Source organism: Salvelinus fontinalis, chromosome 23, assembly GCF_029448725.1.
Source record: "Salvelinus fontinalis isolate EN_2023a chromosome 23, ASM2944872v1, whole genome shotgun sequence".
Taxonomy (NCBI): Eukaryota; Metazoa; Chordata; class Actinopteri; order Salmoniformes; family Salmonidae; genus Salvelinus; species Salvelinus fontinalis.
In genome coordinates, this window is record NC_074687.1 from 17,190,649 (window position 1) to 17,207,372 (window position 16,724).

Sequence of the window (16,724 nt, forward strand, 5' to 3'; positions counted from 1 at the left end):
TATTTGGTGGTGAGCTAACATAAATATACGTGGTGTTTTCGCTGTAAAACATTTTTAAAAAATCGGACATGTTGACTGGATTCACAAGATGTGTATCTTTCATTTGCTGTATTGGACTTGTTAATGTGTGAAAGTTAAATATTTCTCAAAAATATTTTTTTAATTTCGCCCTCTGCCTTTTCAGTGGAATGTGGGAGGAGTTCCGCTAGAGGAACCCCAGTGCCAGACAGGTTAAGCTCTGTCAGTTTGGATGGGGAGCATCGCCGCACAGCTATTTTTAGGTCTCTCCAGAGATGTTTGATTGGGTTCAAGTCTGGGCTCTGGCTGGGCCACTCAATGACATTCAGAGACTAGTTCCGAAGCCACTCCTGTGTTGTCTTGGCCGTGTGCTTAGGGTCGTTCTTCTGCTGGAAGGTAAACCTTCACCCCAGTCTGAGGTCCTGAGCGCTCAGGCCAAAAGAGTTCTGTCTTAGTTTCATCAGACCAGAGAATATTGTTTCTCATGGTCAGAGTCCTTTAGGTGCCTTTTGGCAAACTCCAAGCGGGCTGTCACGTGCCTGTTACTGAGGAGTGGCTTCCGTCTGGCCACTCTACCATAAAGGCCTGATTGGTGGAGAGATGCAGAGATGGTTGTCCTTCTCGAAGGCTCCCCCATCTCCACAGAGGAACTGGAGCTCTGTCAGAGTGACCTTTGGTTCTTGGTCACCTCCCAGACCAAGCCCCTTCTCCCCTGATTGCGCAGTTTGGCCGGACGGCCAGTTCTAGGAAGAGTCTTGGTGGTTACAAACTTCTTCCATTTAAGAACGGAGTCCACAGTGTTCTTGGGGTCCTTCAATGCTTTTTTGGTACCCTTCCATAGATCTGTGCCTCGACACAATCCTGTCTCGGAGCTCTATGGACAATTCCTTCAACCTCATGGCTTGGCTTTTGCTCTGACATGCACTGTCAACTGTGGGACATTCTATAGACAGGTGTGAGCCAAATACTCCACCCTCTGCAAAGCCAGAAATAGTTATTTTTGATGGATGCAGAAAAAGCATGACCGCATAGAAGGGGATTATTTAATCAAAGCATTAAAAGGCATTGATTTTGGAGATGCATTTATTTCATGGGTTAAAATAATATACAAATCTCCACTCGCTTCAGAATGAACAGCATCTTTCTTTTCTGAGTACTTTCCCTTTACAAAGTTCCACTGGGAAGTGCTGTTCGATGTCTCCACTCCTTTTTTCTATCGCCATAGAGCCACTAGCCATCGCTCTACGTAGCCGTGAGGTAGTGAAAGAGGTGATAAGAGGTCATCTCGAACACAAAATCTCACTTTATGCTGATGACATACTTTTATTTATCTCTGATCCAATGTTACAGTTGGTCGGAAGTTTACATACACTTAGGTTCGAGTCATTAAAACTCGTTTTTCAACCACTCCACAAAATTCTTGTTTACAAACTATAGTTTTGGCAAGTCGGTTAGGACATCTACTCGTGCATGACAAGTAATTTTTCACAGAGAGATTATTTCACTGTATCACAATTCCAGTGGGTCAAAAGTTTACATACACTAAGTTGACTGTGCCTTTAAACAGCATGGAAAATTACAGAAAATTATGTCATGGATTTACAAGCTTCTGATAGGCTAATTGACATAATTTGAGTCAATTGGAGGTGTACCTGTGGATGTATTTCAAGGCCTACCTTCAAACTCAGTGCCTCTGCTTGATATTTAGGGAAAATAAACACACAAAAAATCTGCCAAAACCTCAAAACAATTGTAGATCTCCACAAGTCTGGTTCATCCTTGGGAGCAATTTCCAAACGCCTGAAGGTACCACGGCCGTCTGTTCAAACAATAGTACGCAAGTATAAACACCATGAGACCACGAAGTCATCATACCGCTCAGGAAAGAGACGCGTTCTGTCTCCTAAAGATGAACGTACTTTGGTGCGAAAAGTGCAAATCAGTCCCAGAACATTTACATTACATTTACATTACATACAGAACAACAGCAAAGGACATTGTGAAGATGCTGGAGGAAACAGGCACAAAATTATCTATATCCACAGTAAAACGAGTCCTATATCGACATAACCTGAAAGGCCACTCAGCAAGGAAGAAGCCACAGCTCCAAAACCGCCATAAAAAAGCCAGACTACGGTTTGCAACTGCACATGGGGACAAAGATTGTACTTTTTGGAGAAATGTCCTCTGGTCTGATGAAACAAGAAATCGAACCGTTATGTTTGTTGGAAAAAGGGGGATGCTTGCAAGCTGAAGAACACCATGCCAACCATAAAGCACGTGGGTGGCAGCATCATGTTGTGGGGGTGCTTTGCTGCAGGAGGGACTGGTGCACTTCACAAAATAGATGGCATCATGAGGAAAGGAAAATTATGTGGATATATTGAAGCAACATCTCAAGACATCAATCAGGATGTTAAAGCTTGGTCGCAAATGGGTCTTCCAAATGGACAATGACCCCAAGCATACTTCCGAAGTTGTGGCAAAATGGCTTAAGGACAACAAAGTCAAGGTATTGGAGTGGCCATCACAAAGCCCTGACCTCAATCCTATAGAAAATTTGTGGGCAGAACTGAAAAAGTGTGTGTGAGCAAGGAGGCCTACAAACCTGACTCAGTTACACCAGCTCTGTCAGGAGGAATGGGCCAAAACTTATTTGTGAGAAGCTTATGGGAGGCTACCCGAAACGTTTGACCCAAGTTAAACAATTTAACGGCAATGCTACCAAATACTAATTGAGTGTATGTAAGCTTCTGACCCACTGGGAATGTGATGAAATAAAAGTTGAAATAAATCATTCTCTCTATTATTCTGACATTTCACATTCTTAAAATAAAGTGGTGATCCTAACTGGCCTAAGACATGGAATGTTGAGTAGGATTAAATGTCTAGAATTGTGAAAAACGGAGTTTACATACACCTTAGCCAAATACATTTAAACTTCAGAATTCAACTGTATCTGCACCAATGGTTTTGAATACTCTTGAAATCTTGAGGAAAATGTGTATAAACTGAATCTACATAAATGTGAAATGTTTTGTATTCTCCCACATGATGGATCCACCAGTTTGGCTACTCTTCCATTCAAAAGGGTCAAACAAATTCACACATCTGGGTGTTTCAGTTACCCGCCACGTTAAAGACCTCCTAAAGGCAAACTTTACAAAGCTACAATAACATACGAAACTTGTCTTTGAGAGCTGGTCACTTCTCCCCTTTCGCTATCTGGAAGCAAAAAAACTGTGAAAATGAATGCCTTTCCAAGGTTTATTCAACTATTTCAATGTGTTACAGTTTTTTCTTTCAAGATATTACCTCACTCACTTTACAGTTCTACAACTGGTCTGCCAAAATCAGAAATAGTATGTACTAGGTTGAATCTCAATTATTCAAGTCATCCCTCTTTGGTGTTGTTGGGTTCTGAGAATTGGAAATATACTTATTCATGTCAGTGAGGGAGTGCTTAGGTTTAGAGGGTTTACACCAGAAGTTAAGGGTTATAGGAGGAAGGTATATAGTGTGTGCAACTAAGCTTGGAATGTGTTGAGTGCAGGGAAGCGATTACATGTGGCAGGCATTGATAAGCGGAGAGCAATGGATTGGTGATGGGGGGGTTGAGGTCAGGTCACCTTAAGGGAGAAATAAAAGTTTATGGCCTGTATCACTAGTGTCCTGCCTAGCAGTAAAGAACGATGTTTGTACAGATGGGTAGGAGGAGACTCAGCCTATGAGGAACCGTTAAATATCAGTGCTTGTGTGAAAATGTTTTTGTCTAATGCAGCCCTATTGATCCTCTGGAAATAATAAACTTGGTTAAACTTTGAGAGTGTTTCACTCTGAGAATTAGAACCTAACAGTGTAAATGGAAGAATCAGCCTGTGACACACTAATGTTCACCCTTACCTTTGCAGATGTCCAGGTACACATCTAATCCCATCGTTAAACAACCTATGAAAATATGGATCTAATTTCGACAACATTTTCAGCTTCACTCGGCATGTCCCGACACAATAACCAAAAGTTCCCCTCATCATGTGAAGACAGAGCATTTGATGTATGGCAGAGGAAAGGTGTTCATGTATTGGATCTTTTTCTGAACAATAATTTTGCCTTGACAAACAAGTCAAAAACATTGATCTTCCTAGATGTATTTCGTTATCTTCAGGTACGCAACTTGAAAGTAGGACCTTCACTACCTTTCATTAACTCCCCCCAGCTTCACTATTAGATACTGTTTTAATCCAGGGCCTGAAAAGAAAGATGAAAACCGCAACAATATATGCCTCCATCTTATTGGTACAACCCTCCCCTATTCTGAACATCAGAACAAAATGGGAAGATGATCTGAACAATGAATTCTCAGATGAGGAATGGAAGCAAGTATTGTTGAGAGGGTTCATTCATTGTCTATTTGTGCTAGGCATGCATACACTTGTTTAGGTCAAGCTGCTACACCAAATCTATTGGACTATGTCCAGGCTAAGTAAAAAGGTATACAAACCTATGTGACCGATGTAGAGAGGCTTCTGCAGATCTTACTCATATGCTTTGGTCCCAAGATCATTACGTTTTGGTCCAGCGTTTTTGCAACAATATAACATTTTATAACATAACTGTGCCCTCTGGGGCCCTTTTTAGTCTACCACCTACTGGGTTAATGGTGTCCAGACTAGGGGTTGACCGATTATGATTTTTCAATGTTGTTAACGTTAAATTGGAGGACCAAAAAAAGTTACATTTTAATTCATTTTATTTATTTTCAAACAATTTTTTATTTATATTTGTAATAAATGACAATTACAACAATACTGAATGAACAATGAACACTTATTTTAACTTAATATAATACATAAATAAAATCTATTAAGTCTCAAATAATGAAACATGTTCAATTTGGTTTAAATAATGCAAAAACACAGTGTTGGAGAAGAAAGTAAAAGTGGAATGTGTGCCATGTAAAAAAGCTAATGTTTAAGTTCCTTGCTCAGAACATGAGAACATATGAAAGCTGGTGGTTCCTTTTAACATGAGTCTTCAATAAGTTAAGAAGTTTTAGGTTGTAGTTATTATAGGACTATTTCTCTCTATACCATTTGTATTTCATAGACCTTTGACAATTGGATATTCTTATAGGCAAGCCTATCAACTCCCAGCCTAATCTCGGGAGTTGATAGGCTTGCAGTCATAAACAGCGCTGTGCTTCAAGCATTGCGAAATGCTGCTGGCAAACGGAGGAAAGTGCGGTTTGAATGAATGCTCACGAGCGTGCTGCTGCCTACGACTGCTCAGTCAGACTGCTCTATCAAAGACTTAATTGTAATATAATAAACACACAGAAATACAAGCCTTAGGTCATCAACATGGTCAAATCCGGAAACTATCATTTCGAAAACAAAATGTTTATTCTTCCAGTGAAATACGGAACCGTTCCATCTAAATATTGCTAAATATTGCTGTTACATTGCACAACCTTCAATGTTGTGTCATAATTACGTAAAATTCTGGAAAATGAATTAAGTTTTTGTTGTTGGAAGAAATGGTCTTCACACAGTTCGCAACGAGCCAGGCGACCCAAACTGCTACATATACCCTGACTGCTTACACTGAACGCAAGAGAAGTGACCATTTCAGACACCGCATTGATTATATGCAACGCAGGACAAGCTAGTTAAACTAGTAATATCATCAACCATGTGTAGTTAACTAGTGATTATGTTAAGATAGATTTTTTTTTTATAAGATAAGTTTAATGCTAGCTAGCAACTTACCATGGCTCCTTGCTGCCTGCACTCGCGTAACAGGTGGTCAGCCTGCCACGCAGTCTCCTCGTGGATTGCAATATAATCAGTCATAATCGGCGTACAAAAACGCAGATTACCGATTGTTATGAAAACTTGAAAATCGGCCCTAATTAAATCGTCCATTTCGATTAATTGGTTGACCTCTAGTCCAGATCAGTGCAGGACGCGCTCTCTACTATCCTTGCGAAGAGACGTATAATTCTTGAGAAAAAATGTGCACCCTCCATTGCAGTCGATGGCTGCACAATTTTTTTTCACCTTTTTAAACTATAATTGTTGTTGAGAATGTGCACCTCTTTGGGTTCCCAGGGCCAGGAGTTGGGAAGCATTTCCCTCCAACAATGTAAAAATGTCCATGTTCTTGACCGATATGAAAAAAAAAATATATATATATATATATATATATATATATATATATATATATATATATATATATATATATATATATATATATATATATATATATATATATTTATATATATGAAGTGATCTGATATTGTATACCATGGAATGTAGGTAAAATATTTGTGAAATATGAAATCTGAATAAAAAAACAAAAACTTCTAAATAAATCCTGACAGCCAATAGGCACTAGATGGAGCAAGAGACTAACATTACTAAGTGACCGTAACGGCCGAATCAATACAATAGACCCATTACCTCTCTGTCCTCAGTTCTGCCCCGTCATAGAGCCATTACCTCCTGAGTCCTGTACAGTTTGCAGATAATACTGACCCTGTAACTAGCAGCTCTGCTCACCCAGGCCTCTACACTGCAGCAAAATGCTCATCTCAAAACAAAATTGGTAAATCGTTCCTCCATTTGACCCAGACTTTATGGTAACAGACCTAGAAAGAGAGTCAAGGTAACGCATAAGCCTTAAAAAATGTTTCAATAAATAGTCCATGAGAGGTGTTGTGCATATAGGTGATGCATGAATGTTTTACAGAGCTATCATTTAAATAACTATTTGAGTATGTGTGTGCATGAGCATGTAAAGGTTAGTTTAATGTAATCTGAACTAGCTGGCCCAAAAACAAAACAGCACAAAGTCATTTTAAAACGACTCGCTTTCGTTCTGAACACAACCATTAGAGATAAAAGCTCCTCTACTACATACACTTCATCACCGCAGGACCACGTGGGTGAAGCTAGGTGGGTAATTGTGAGTGTCTCCAATCCATGCAGCTTTAGAAAAGAACCCAGTGCCTTCAGTGCTCTCTTTGCCTGTGGGTGTGTTCTGTCAGCTGATGAGACATGATAAAACCGACACACACACACACACACACTCCACACGTTCCACCATGTAGAAACCAGGTGGAAAATATGATCTCTGACAATGGATCTGTGTAATATTAGGACTTTAACTAGGTCTGACTCACTGCCCATGACCTCAGTGTGTGTTTGAGACTAACCAGGAGGTTAAAATAAAACAAACTGTTTTGAGGTTATTGCAGGACATAGCCTACATTCACCCCGTTGGGCGGCGCACAATTGGTCCAGCATCGTCCGGGTTTGGCCGGTGAAGACAGTCACTGTAAATAAGAATTTGTTCTTAACTGACTTTCCTAGTTAAATAAACGGTTAAATAAAACTGTTTAAAAAATGTGTTTCTGATGCAACAGTAAACAGTTGTGACAGAACAGAGTGATGATGCACGTGATATATTAATCTGTCAACAGGACAACATCAAATAGCCATGCCTGAACACCCCCGCCTGTTAGTATGCATGTCCACAGGAAAAGCTATTCATCAATACTGCATGATACCAACACTGGAGCTCAATGTGTGAGTGTATGTCTGCTTACGCATGTGTATGATGTGGCACAACAGACTGGATACCATGAAAACCTGTCATCATAACAAACTGCTTAAATAATCTATGATTTTATTCATTTTAAATATGAAAAGCTCATAACCTTGGTACAGTCAGACAACACTTGCTACGGAACAAGCAACGATGAGTTCCCAATTTATGACCTGGCACACGCACCCAAGCACACACCCTGCAGTGCAAAGATCAGAAGGACTGTCATGGCTGCCTGTTATTCAGAAGCAGTCACCAGCCTCTTAAATTTAGATAAACTCAAAGCACCTGCCACACCAAACACCACGCAGACACACGCGCCTGGTTGCAGTGGTGAAAAAAACCTGAGTGAAAGAATTAACAAACAAATGGTCATTAATTATAGGAAGGGAAAACATTGGGCAAGGAGACCAGATAAGTAGTTAAGGTAAGATGTACCCGGGGCAACACTGCAGTAAATACAACCTGTCAGACATATACTGACAAAACAGCCCTGTCATCATCAGAGGTTGGTTGACCCAGCTGATTGACTGAACAGGCTTCTGGTTTAGTTAGGGGTTACATGGCTGACTGAAGCCTCAATCCCAGAGCCCCAGTTTTCAAAAATTATCTATCTAGAATTTGCCTATCGGATAGGATTAAATGCATAGAAAGGTAAATAAAAAGCAGCATTCCCCAAGAGAGGATGGCTTTCACTTCAGCAGTAATACATTCATGAACTTCTTTGAGGAAAAGATCATGACCATTAGAAAGCAAATTACAGACTCATCTTTAAATCTGCGTATTCCTCCAAATCTGAGTTGTCCTGAGTCTGCACAACTCTGCCAGGACCTAGGATAAAGAGAGACACTTAAGTTTTTTAGTACTTTATCTCTTGACACAATGATGAAAATAATCATGGCCTCAACCTTCAAGCTGCATACTGGACCCTATTCCAACTAAACTACTGAAAGAGCTGCTTCCTGTGCTTGGCCCTCCTATGTTGAACATAATAAACGTCTCTCTATCCACCGGATGTGTACCAAACTCACTAAAAGTGTCAGTAATAATGCATCTCTTGAAAAAGCTAAACCTTGAACCAGGAAATATAAAAAACTATCGGCCTATATCGAATCTTCCATTCCTCTCTAAAATGTTAGAAAAAGCTGTTGCGCAGCAACTCACTGCCTTCCTGAAGACAAACAATGTATACGAAATGCTTCAGTCTGTTTTAGACCCCATCATAGCACTGAGACTGCACTTGTGAAGGTGGTAAATTACCTTTTAATGGCATCAGACCGAGGCTCTGCATCTGTCCTCGTGCTCCTAGACCTTAGGGCTGCTTTTGATACCATCAATCACCACATTCTTTTGGAGAGATTGAAAACCCAAATTGGTCTACACGGACAAGTTCTGGCCTGGTTTAGATCTTATCTGTCGGAAAGATATCAGTTTGTCTTTGTGAATGGTTTGCCTTCTGACAAATCAACTGTAAATTTCGGTGTTCCTCAAGATTCCGTTTTATGCCCACTATTGTTTTCACTATATATTTTACCTCTTGGGGATGTCATTCGAAAACATAATGTTAACTTTCACTGCTATGCGGATGACACACAGCTGTACATTTCAATGAAACACGGTGAAGCCCCAAAATTGCCCTCGCTAGAAGCCTGTGTTTCAGACATAAGGAAGTGGATGGCTGCAAACTTTATACTTTTAAACTCGGACAAAACAGAGATGCTTATTCTAGGTCCCAAGAAACAAAGAGATCTTCAGTTGAATCTGACAATTAATCTTGATGGTTGTACAGTTGTCTCAAATAAAACTGTGAAGGACCTCGGCGTCACTCTGGACCCTGATCTCTCTTTTGACAAACATATCAAGACTGTTTCAAGTACAGCTTTTTTCCATCTACGTAACATTGCAAAAATCTGAAACTTTCTGTCCAAAAATGATGCAGAAAAATGTATCCATGATTTTGTTACTTCTAGGTTAGACTACTGCAATGCTCTACTTTCCGGCTACCCGGATAAAGCACTAAATAAACTTCAGTTAGTGCTAAATACAGCTGCTAGAAACCTGACTAGAACTCAAAAATTTGATCATATTACTCCAGTGCTAGCCTCCCTACACTGGCTTCCTATTAAGGCAAGGGCTGATATCAAGGTTTTACTGCTAACCTACAAAGCATTACATGGGCTTGCTCCTACCCATCTTTCCGATTTGGTCCTGCTGTACATACCTACACGTACGCTACGGTCACAAGACATAGGCCTCCTAATTATCCCTAGAATTCTAAGCAAACAGCTGGAGGCAGGGCTTTCTCCTATAGAGCTCCATTTTTATGGAATGGTCTGCCTACCCATGTGAGAGACGCAGACTCGGTCTCAACCTTTAAGTCTTTACTGAAGACTCATCTCTTCAGTAGGTCATATGATTGAGTGTAGTCTGGCCCAGGAGTGTGAAGGTGAACGGAAAGGCTCTGGAGCATCGAACCGCCCTTGCTGTCTCTGCCTGGCCGGTTCCCCTCTCTCCACTGGGATTCTCTGCCTCTAACCCTATTACAGGGGCTGAGTCACTGGCTTACTGGTGCTCTTCCATGCCGTCCCTAGGAGGGGTGCGTCACTTCAGTGGGTTGAGTCGCTGACGTAATCTTCCTGTTTGGGTTGCCCTCGACAACTACTGTGATTATTATTATTTATTTATGAACATTTGAACATCTTGGCCATGTTCTGTTATAATCTCCACCCGGCACAGCCAGAAGAGGACTGGCCACCCCTCATAGCCTGGTTCCTCTAGGTTTCTTCCTAGGTTTTGGCCTTTCTAGGGCGTTTTTCCTAGCCACCGTGCTTCTACACCTGCATTGCTTGCTGTTTGGGGTTTTAGGCTGGGTTTCTGTACAGCACTTTGAGATATCAGCTGATGTACGAAGGGCTATATAAATAAATTTGATTTGAAATTTGATTTGATAGAAATAGAATGAATGGAAAGGGATGAATCATTGACCAGCCAGAGGTGTGGTGAGGGGGTGAGGACATCACAGGGAGCCAGGCAGCCACGCAAGCTCTGGCACTGACGCTTAAGAAATGACTCAGTGCTAAGCTAAGTGCTAAAACAAGGGCTACTCAGCGCTGAAGGGTAGCACAGGGGATGAGCATGCTACAGAGGGGCTATTTCTATTGGTAATATAAAAGGCTACACTAAAGGCTGAGAGAAGGCTCATGCTGTATGCTAATGCTAACATGCTAGCCACAGAGTCACAAAACCCATGGGCTCTCATTCAGCTCTGTCACCAAAGAAAATGGGATTAGTTCACAAAGTGAGGGGGAACAGCCATCAAATCCATAGAGACAGGATTATACACCACATATGACCTATCCAATGATATGGATACATTTAAATAGATTGTTTTAGAGCCCAAGGCTGTCATTTAACCTGCACCAGGCTCCAACAGTATCTAATGGAAGTTAAAACCCAAACATGTGTCTCAGTCCTTCAGGAATGTGAGACTACGTACTACTGGGCTGGAAGGTGGAGATTTGAGGAAGCTCATTTAGGAGTGAGAATATGGGAGTTTGAGTTCAGAAGAACTTACTTTTTAACTTATGGCTGCATGGGCAGTATTGAGTAGCTTGGATGAAAGGTGCCCATAGTAAACTGCCTGCTCCTCAGTCCCAGTTGCTAATATATGCATATTATTATTCGTATTAGATAGAAAACTCTGAAGTTTCTAAAACTGTTTGAATTATGTCTGTGAGTATAACAACTCATATGGCAGGGAAAAACGTGAGAAGAGGTGGCAGATTTTCAACCAAGCTCTCATTGAAATTACAGCGAGATATTGATGAGTTTTCACTTCCTACGGCTTCCACTAGATGTCAACAGTCAATAGAACTTTGTCTGATGACTAATGTGAAGGCGGGCCAAAGGAGACAGGAATTAGTCAGGTCTGCCACGAGCTGACCATGCTTTCACATGAGTACCTCCGTTCCACCGCTCTTCTGAAGTCAATGTAATTCTCCGGTTGGAACGTTATTCAAGATGTACTTGGTCACAATCCCGGATCCGGGAGCACCCTCATCAGTAAAAAAGCTGACTAGCATAGCGCCACAAGTAAATACTAGCATCTAAATATCATTAAATCACAAGTCCAAGACACCAGATGAAAGATACACATCTTGTGAATCCAGCCATCATTTCTGATTTTTAAAATGTTTTACATGGAAGACACAATATGTATTTCTATTAGCTAACCACGACAGCAAAAGACACAACTTTTTTTTCTCTACACCATTTTTTTCCTGCATAGGTAGCTATCACAAATTCGACCAAATAAAGATATAAATAGTCACTAACCAAGAAACAACTTCATCAGATGACAGTGTGATAACATATTTATTGTATAGCATATGTTTTGTTAGAAAAATGTGCATATTTCAGGTATAAATCCTAGTTTTACATTGCGGCCACCATCACAACTCTCACCAAAGCAACTAGAATAACTACAGAGACCAACGTGAATTACCTAAATACTCATCATAAAACATTTATGAAAAATACACAGCGTCCAGCAAATGAAAGACAAAGATCTTGTGAATCCAGCCAATATTTCAGATTTTTTAAAGTGTTTTACAGCGAAAACACAATATAGCATTATATTAGCTTACTACAATAGCCAACCACACAACAGCATTGATTCAAGCCAACAATAGCGATAACGAATAAACCAGCAAAAGATACTAATTTTTTCACTAACCTTCTCAAACTTCTTCAGATGACAGACCTATAACATCATATTACACAATACATATAGAGTTTGTTCGAAAATGTGCATATTTAGCGGCACAAATCGTGGTTATACAATGAGAATAGTAGCCAAGCTGCCAACAAAATGTCGGGAGAAATCTTGGGAGAGGCACCTATTCTAATCAGTAACTAATCCTAAACTTGACAAAAAAATACAGGTTGGACAGCAAATGAAAGATACATTAGTTCTTAATGCAACCGCTGTGTTAGATTTTTAAAATTAACTTTACTACGACATACGTGCGTGCGTTAAAGCGAGACCGCACCGAAATTAATGGCGGAATAGTAGTTTGACATTTTTCAACAGAACAACGAATTAACATCATAAATACTTCTTACTTTTTGATGAGCTTCCATCAGAATCTTGGGCAAGTTGTCCTTTGTCCAGAAGAATCGTTACTCGGTTGTAGATTGTCGCCTTCAACTTTGGAATTAGCAGTAAACATTAGCCATGTGGCGAAGACGTGCCCAACTCACTATAACGCAGCACAAAGAAATATCCGAAAATCGCAATATACTGATATAACTCGGTTTAAAATAACTACATAATGATGTCTTTAACACCTATATCGATTAAAATCAGAGCCGGATATATCTAAGGCCTATAACGAGAGCTTTCCAGAACGCCATCCTGAGGTCTGTCTTGCATCATGGCGAATGTTGAAAAGAGTGTACCCCACGTAGCCAGACCCTTTATATGGCCTCAGATCTGCCTAGCAACTCCATTCCAATTCTCACTACTTGCTGACATCTAGGGGAAGGCGTATGCAGTGCATGTCGACCAATAGAATACATGCAAATTAATAAACTGACCCTAGAACAGACTGCCTGATTTCAGATCTCACTTCCTGACAGGAAGTTTGCTCCAACTTGAGTTCTGTTTTACTCACAGATATAATTCAAACGGTTTTAGAAACTAGAGAGTGTTTTCTATCCAATAGTAATAATAATATGCATATTGTACGAGCAAGAATTGAGTACGAGGCAGTTTAATTTGGGAAAGCAATTTTTACAAAGTGAAAACAGCACCCCCTATTGAGAAAAGGTTAACAACATTCTAAAGATTGATTCAGTACATCGTTTGACATGTTTCTACTGACTGTTATGGAACTTTTGGACATTTCGTCACGTTATAGTGGATGCACTTTGACTTTGGAATTGTTTACCGCTAACGCGCTAACCAAAGTAGCTAATTGGACATAAATAACGGACATTATCGAACAAATCAAGCATTTATTGTGGACCTGGGATTCCTAGGACTGCATTCTGATGAAGTTCAAAGGTAAGGAAACATTTATCATGTATTTTCTGGTTTCTGTTGACCCCAACATGGCGTCTAATTTGGCTATTGTTCTGAGCTCCGTCTCAGATAATTGCATGTTTTGCTTTTTCCGTAAAGTTTTTTTGAAATCTGACACAGCGGTTGCATTAAGGAGAGTTATATCTATAATTCCATGTGTATAACTTGTATTATCATCTACATTTATGATGAGTATTTCTGTTGAAATGATGTGGCTATGCAGAATTACTTGATGTTTTTGTAACTAGTGAATGTAACGCGCCAATGTAAACTCAGATATTTTTATATAAATATGAACTTTATCAAACAAAACATGCATGTATTGTGTAACATGAAGTCCTATGAGTGTCATCTGATGAAGATAATCAAAGGTTAGTGATTAATTGTATCTCTATTTCTGCTTTTTCTGACTGCTATCTTTCGCTGGAAAAATGGAAGTGCTTATTGTGGTTTGGTGGTGACCTAACAATCGTTTGTGGTGCTTTCGCTGAAAAGCATATTTGAAATCAGACACTTTGGTGGGATTAACAACAAGATTACCTTTAAAATGATATAAAAACACATGTATGTTTGAGGAATTTAAATTATTAGATTTCTGTTTGAATTTGGCGCCCTGCACTTTCACTGGCTGCTGTCATATCGATCCCGGTAGCGGGATGCAGCCATAAGAAGTTAATTAATCTAAAACTAAAATCCAAGAATTAAGAGACTGAAGTGAGAGAGCAAGTGACAAAGAGTGAGAGAAAGGAGGGGGATAAATTATTTTGTGCCAAGCTATTGTCTCCCCCAGTGACCTCATTTCCCACGGGCCGGACAGACAAGGTTAGACTGGGGCTGTTCAGCCGGTGACACAAGGAAGGGAAATGTAATTGTGCCTGCTCACTAGAGCAGCAGAGACACATGGGCCTTCACTCAAGGCAGCAGCATGCTCACAGAGACAGAGCGTTAGAGAGAGGGGGGTGGGGTAGGTTGAGGCAGACGCTGTGTGACGTGCTAAGTAATCCATTGCAAGTGTGTGTTCTTATGTGCACGAGTACATTCCTGGGTCAGGACCAGACAGCGTGCGTATTGGTCACAGGAATTCCAGGTATGATTCAGCACATCAGTGTTCAGAGAGCTAACAGACGACCTCTATCAACACCATTCAATACTAATACAGGGAGAGACGGGACTAGACAGACAGAGGGGTGAGAGATGGTTAGACAAAGAGGGACAGAGTGAGTGACTTACCTCTACGTTTCATTCACAATGACTGAAGTTTAAATTAAACGCTGCACAAATTAGAAGTTACAATACAATGTCATACCCCTTCAAAGAGGTAAAAGGCCTAAAAGGAGGATCTGTGCCTGTTGAAAAGCTTTAGCCTAAAATGGCATCCCACATCTGCTTGATATAAAGGTGGTTCCTCCTACTCCTATCTATTGGTGAAGGAGGGTGTTATGCTATCTAAAGCTCTAAAGCCTCAGATGAAAGGTAGACTACAAACAGTCCATTATAACCTATTAGCAATAACTAGGCCTAGACACACGCACATGCACCAATCGATCCCCTTTACGGCTTGAATAACAACAGATATCATCAAAACAGAGAGAAATAAAGTCAGAAAGAAAAGGCACATCTGCACCTGGATCAAAGAGGCCACTCACTAATTGGCCACTCACACAAGTCGCTGCAGAGTGTTCTCTGGGCTATGTAGTATGGAAGCAGAGAAGGAGAGAGATAGATACACACGTGCAGCAGCAGATTGCCAAAGAATAAAATAGCACATTAGCCTAGCGTATTTACTTGACACAAACTCACCATAAAATCAAAGCACATGCATAATTGACACTGCCAGACTGCACACGAGACCCGAACAAAGTTTAGAGTTCTCATCAGAACTGAAAATGTACTCCCGGTTCGACACGATCCCGGCAAGCTGAAGCCCAGGCCTGGTCCGACATCACAGAAATGAGCCTGAACCCGATAAAATAAAATGATTAAGAAAACAGTAGGCTATATTGATTTCAACTGTTGTTGAGAACAACGTGGCAGAGGCAGGCAGCAACAAAGTGAGGAGATGAGGAAACCATTGGGCCTAGAAAAAGCACAGAGGAAAACTCACCTTAGTTATGATCAACTGAATTATGAAAACATTGGAATAGCAGGCTAATGCAATTGAAGGCATGTATCAAATTCTTGCTTATACAGAAACTCTTAGTCATATACAACCGTTATACTTATTTAAAACAATAGTCGTGTGTGGTCGCCTAGATTATCATTTCAGCACTGTTTTGATTGGGACAGCCCCAATCACGCTGCTTTCTAGACAAGCGTGGGGGACTCGTCTACATAAATCAATCAATGTCAGATCTTTGTTTTCACTGAATCTTCGTTTGGATATTTAGTAGCACTTAGGCTGCTAAAATGTTAGCTAAATTGAGGTGAGTGCTAATGATTATCTTTATTCTAGTTTGCTCATATATTAGCTGATTAGAACATTTGTTGTTATTAAAGTGGATTTTGCTCTTCACTCACGCAGTAGCCTGTCCTACTCCCAACCAAAACCTGTGACTTGTCTGAATCAATCAATGTGATAATGTTTCACTGAATCTCTGTCTGTATATTTGGTTAATTGAGCTCTGGCTGGACAAGTGGAAGTGGTAGCTCATTTATTAGTTCGCTCATCAATAACTGATCATCCAACAATGTAGTCTAAATCAAGTGTATTATTTATCCATATTTTCCTATCGTCCCAATCCCACTGAAACCCAAAATTCGGACTCCTGTCTCACATGAAAATTCCTAACTTTATTCTGTTATCCATAGGTTGCATTATCAAAGCACGTCTCGCCAATGCATGCCAAAATACCTCTATCCTTTCCCCCGTTTCTCTGCGCTGCCTCGTATTGCTGCCCATAGTGTTTTGGTAGAGAATGTGTGATCAACAATTATTATTATTATTTTTTTTTTTAAACATAGTTGGTCCCTGTTAAGATATCTTGATATTTAAACAATTTCTCTTCATCACCCC

General features: G+C 40.3%; 1 protein-coding gene across 3 annotated transcripts in view; it reads right to left on the reverse strand.

Moving 5' to 3' along the window:
* LOC129820941 (TSC22 domain family protein 1-like) overlaps positions 1 to 16,724 on the reverse strand; it is a 66,869-nt gene that overhangs the window by 32,034 nt on the left and 18,111 nt on the right. Inside the window, exon 2 of one of the 3 annotated variants that reach the window (XM_055878078.1) lies at positions 6,314 to 8,457. The exons of the other annotated variants lie outside the window; for them this stretch is intronic. Coding sequence (XP_055734053.1) covers positions 8,319 to 8,457 — 139 coding nt within the window. The 3' untranslated portion in view covers positions 6,314 to 8,318. Of the gene's footprint in view, positions 1 to 6,313; positions 8,458 to 16,724 lie in introns of those variants that run through there. 3 annotated transcript variants of the gene reach the window in all.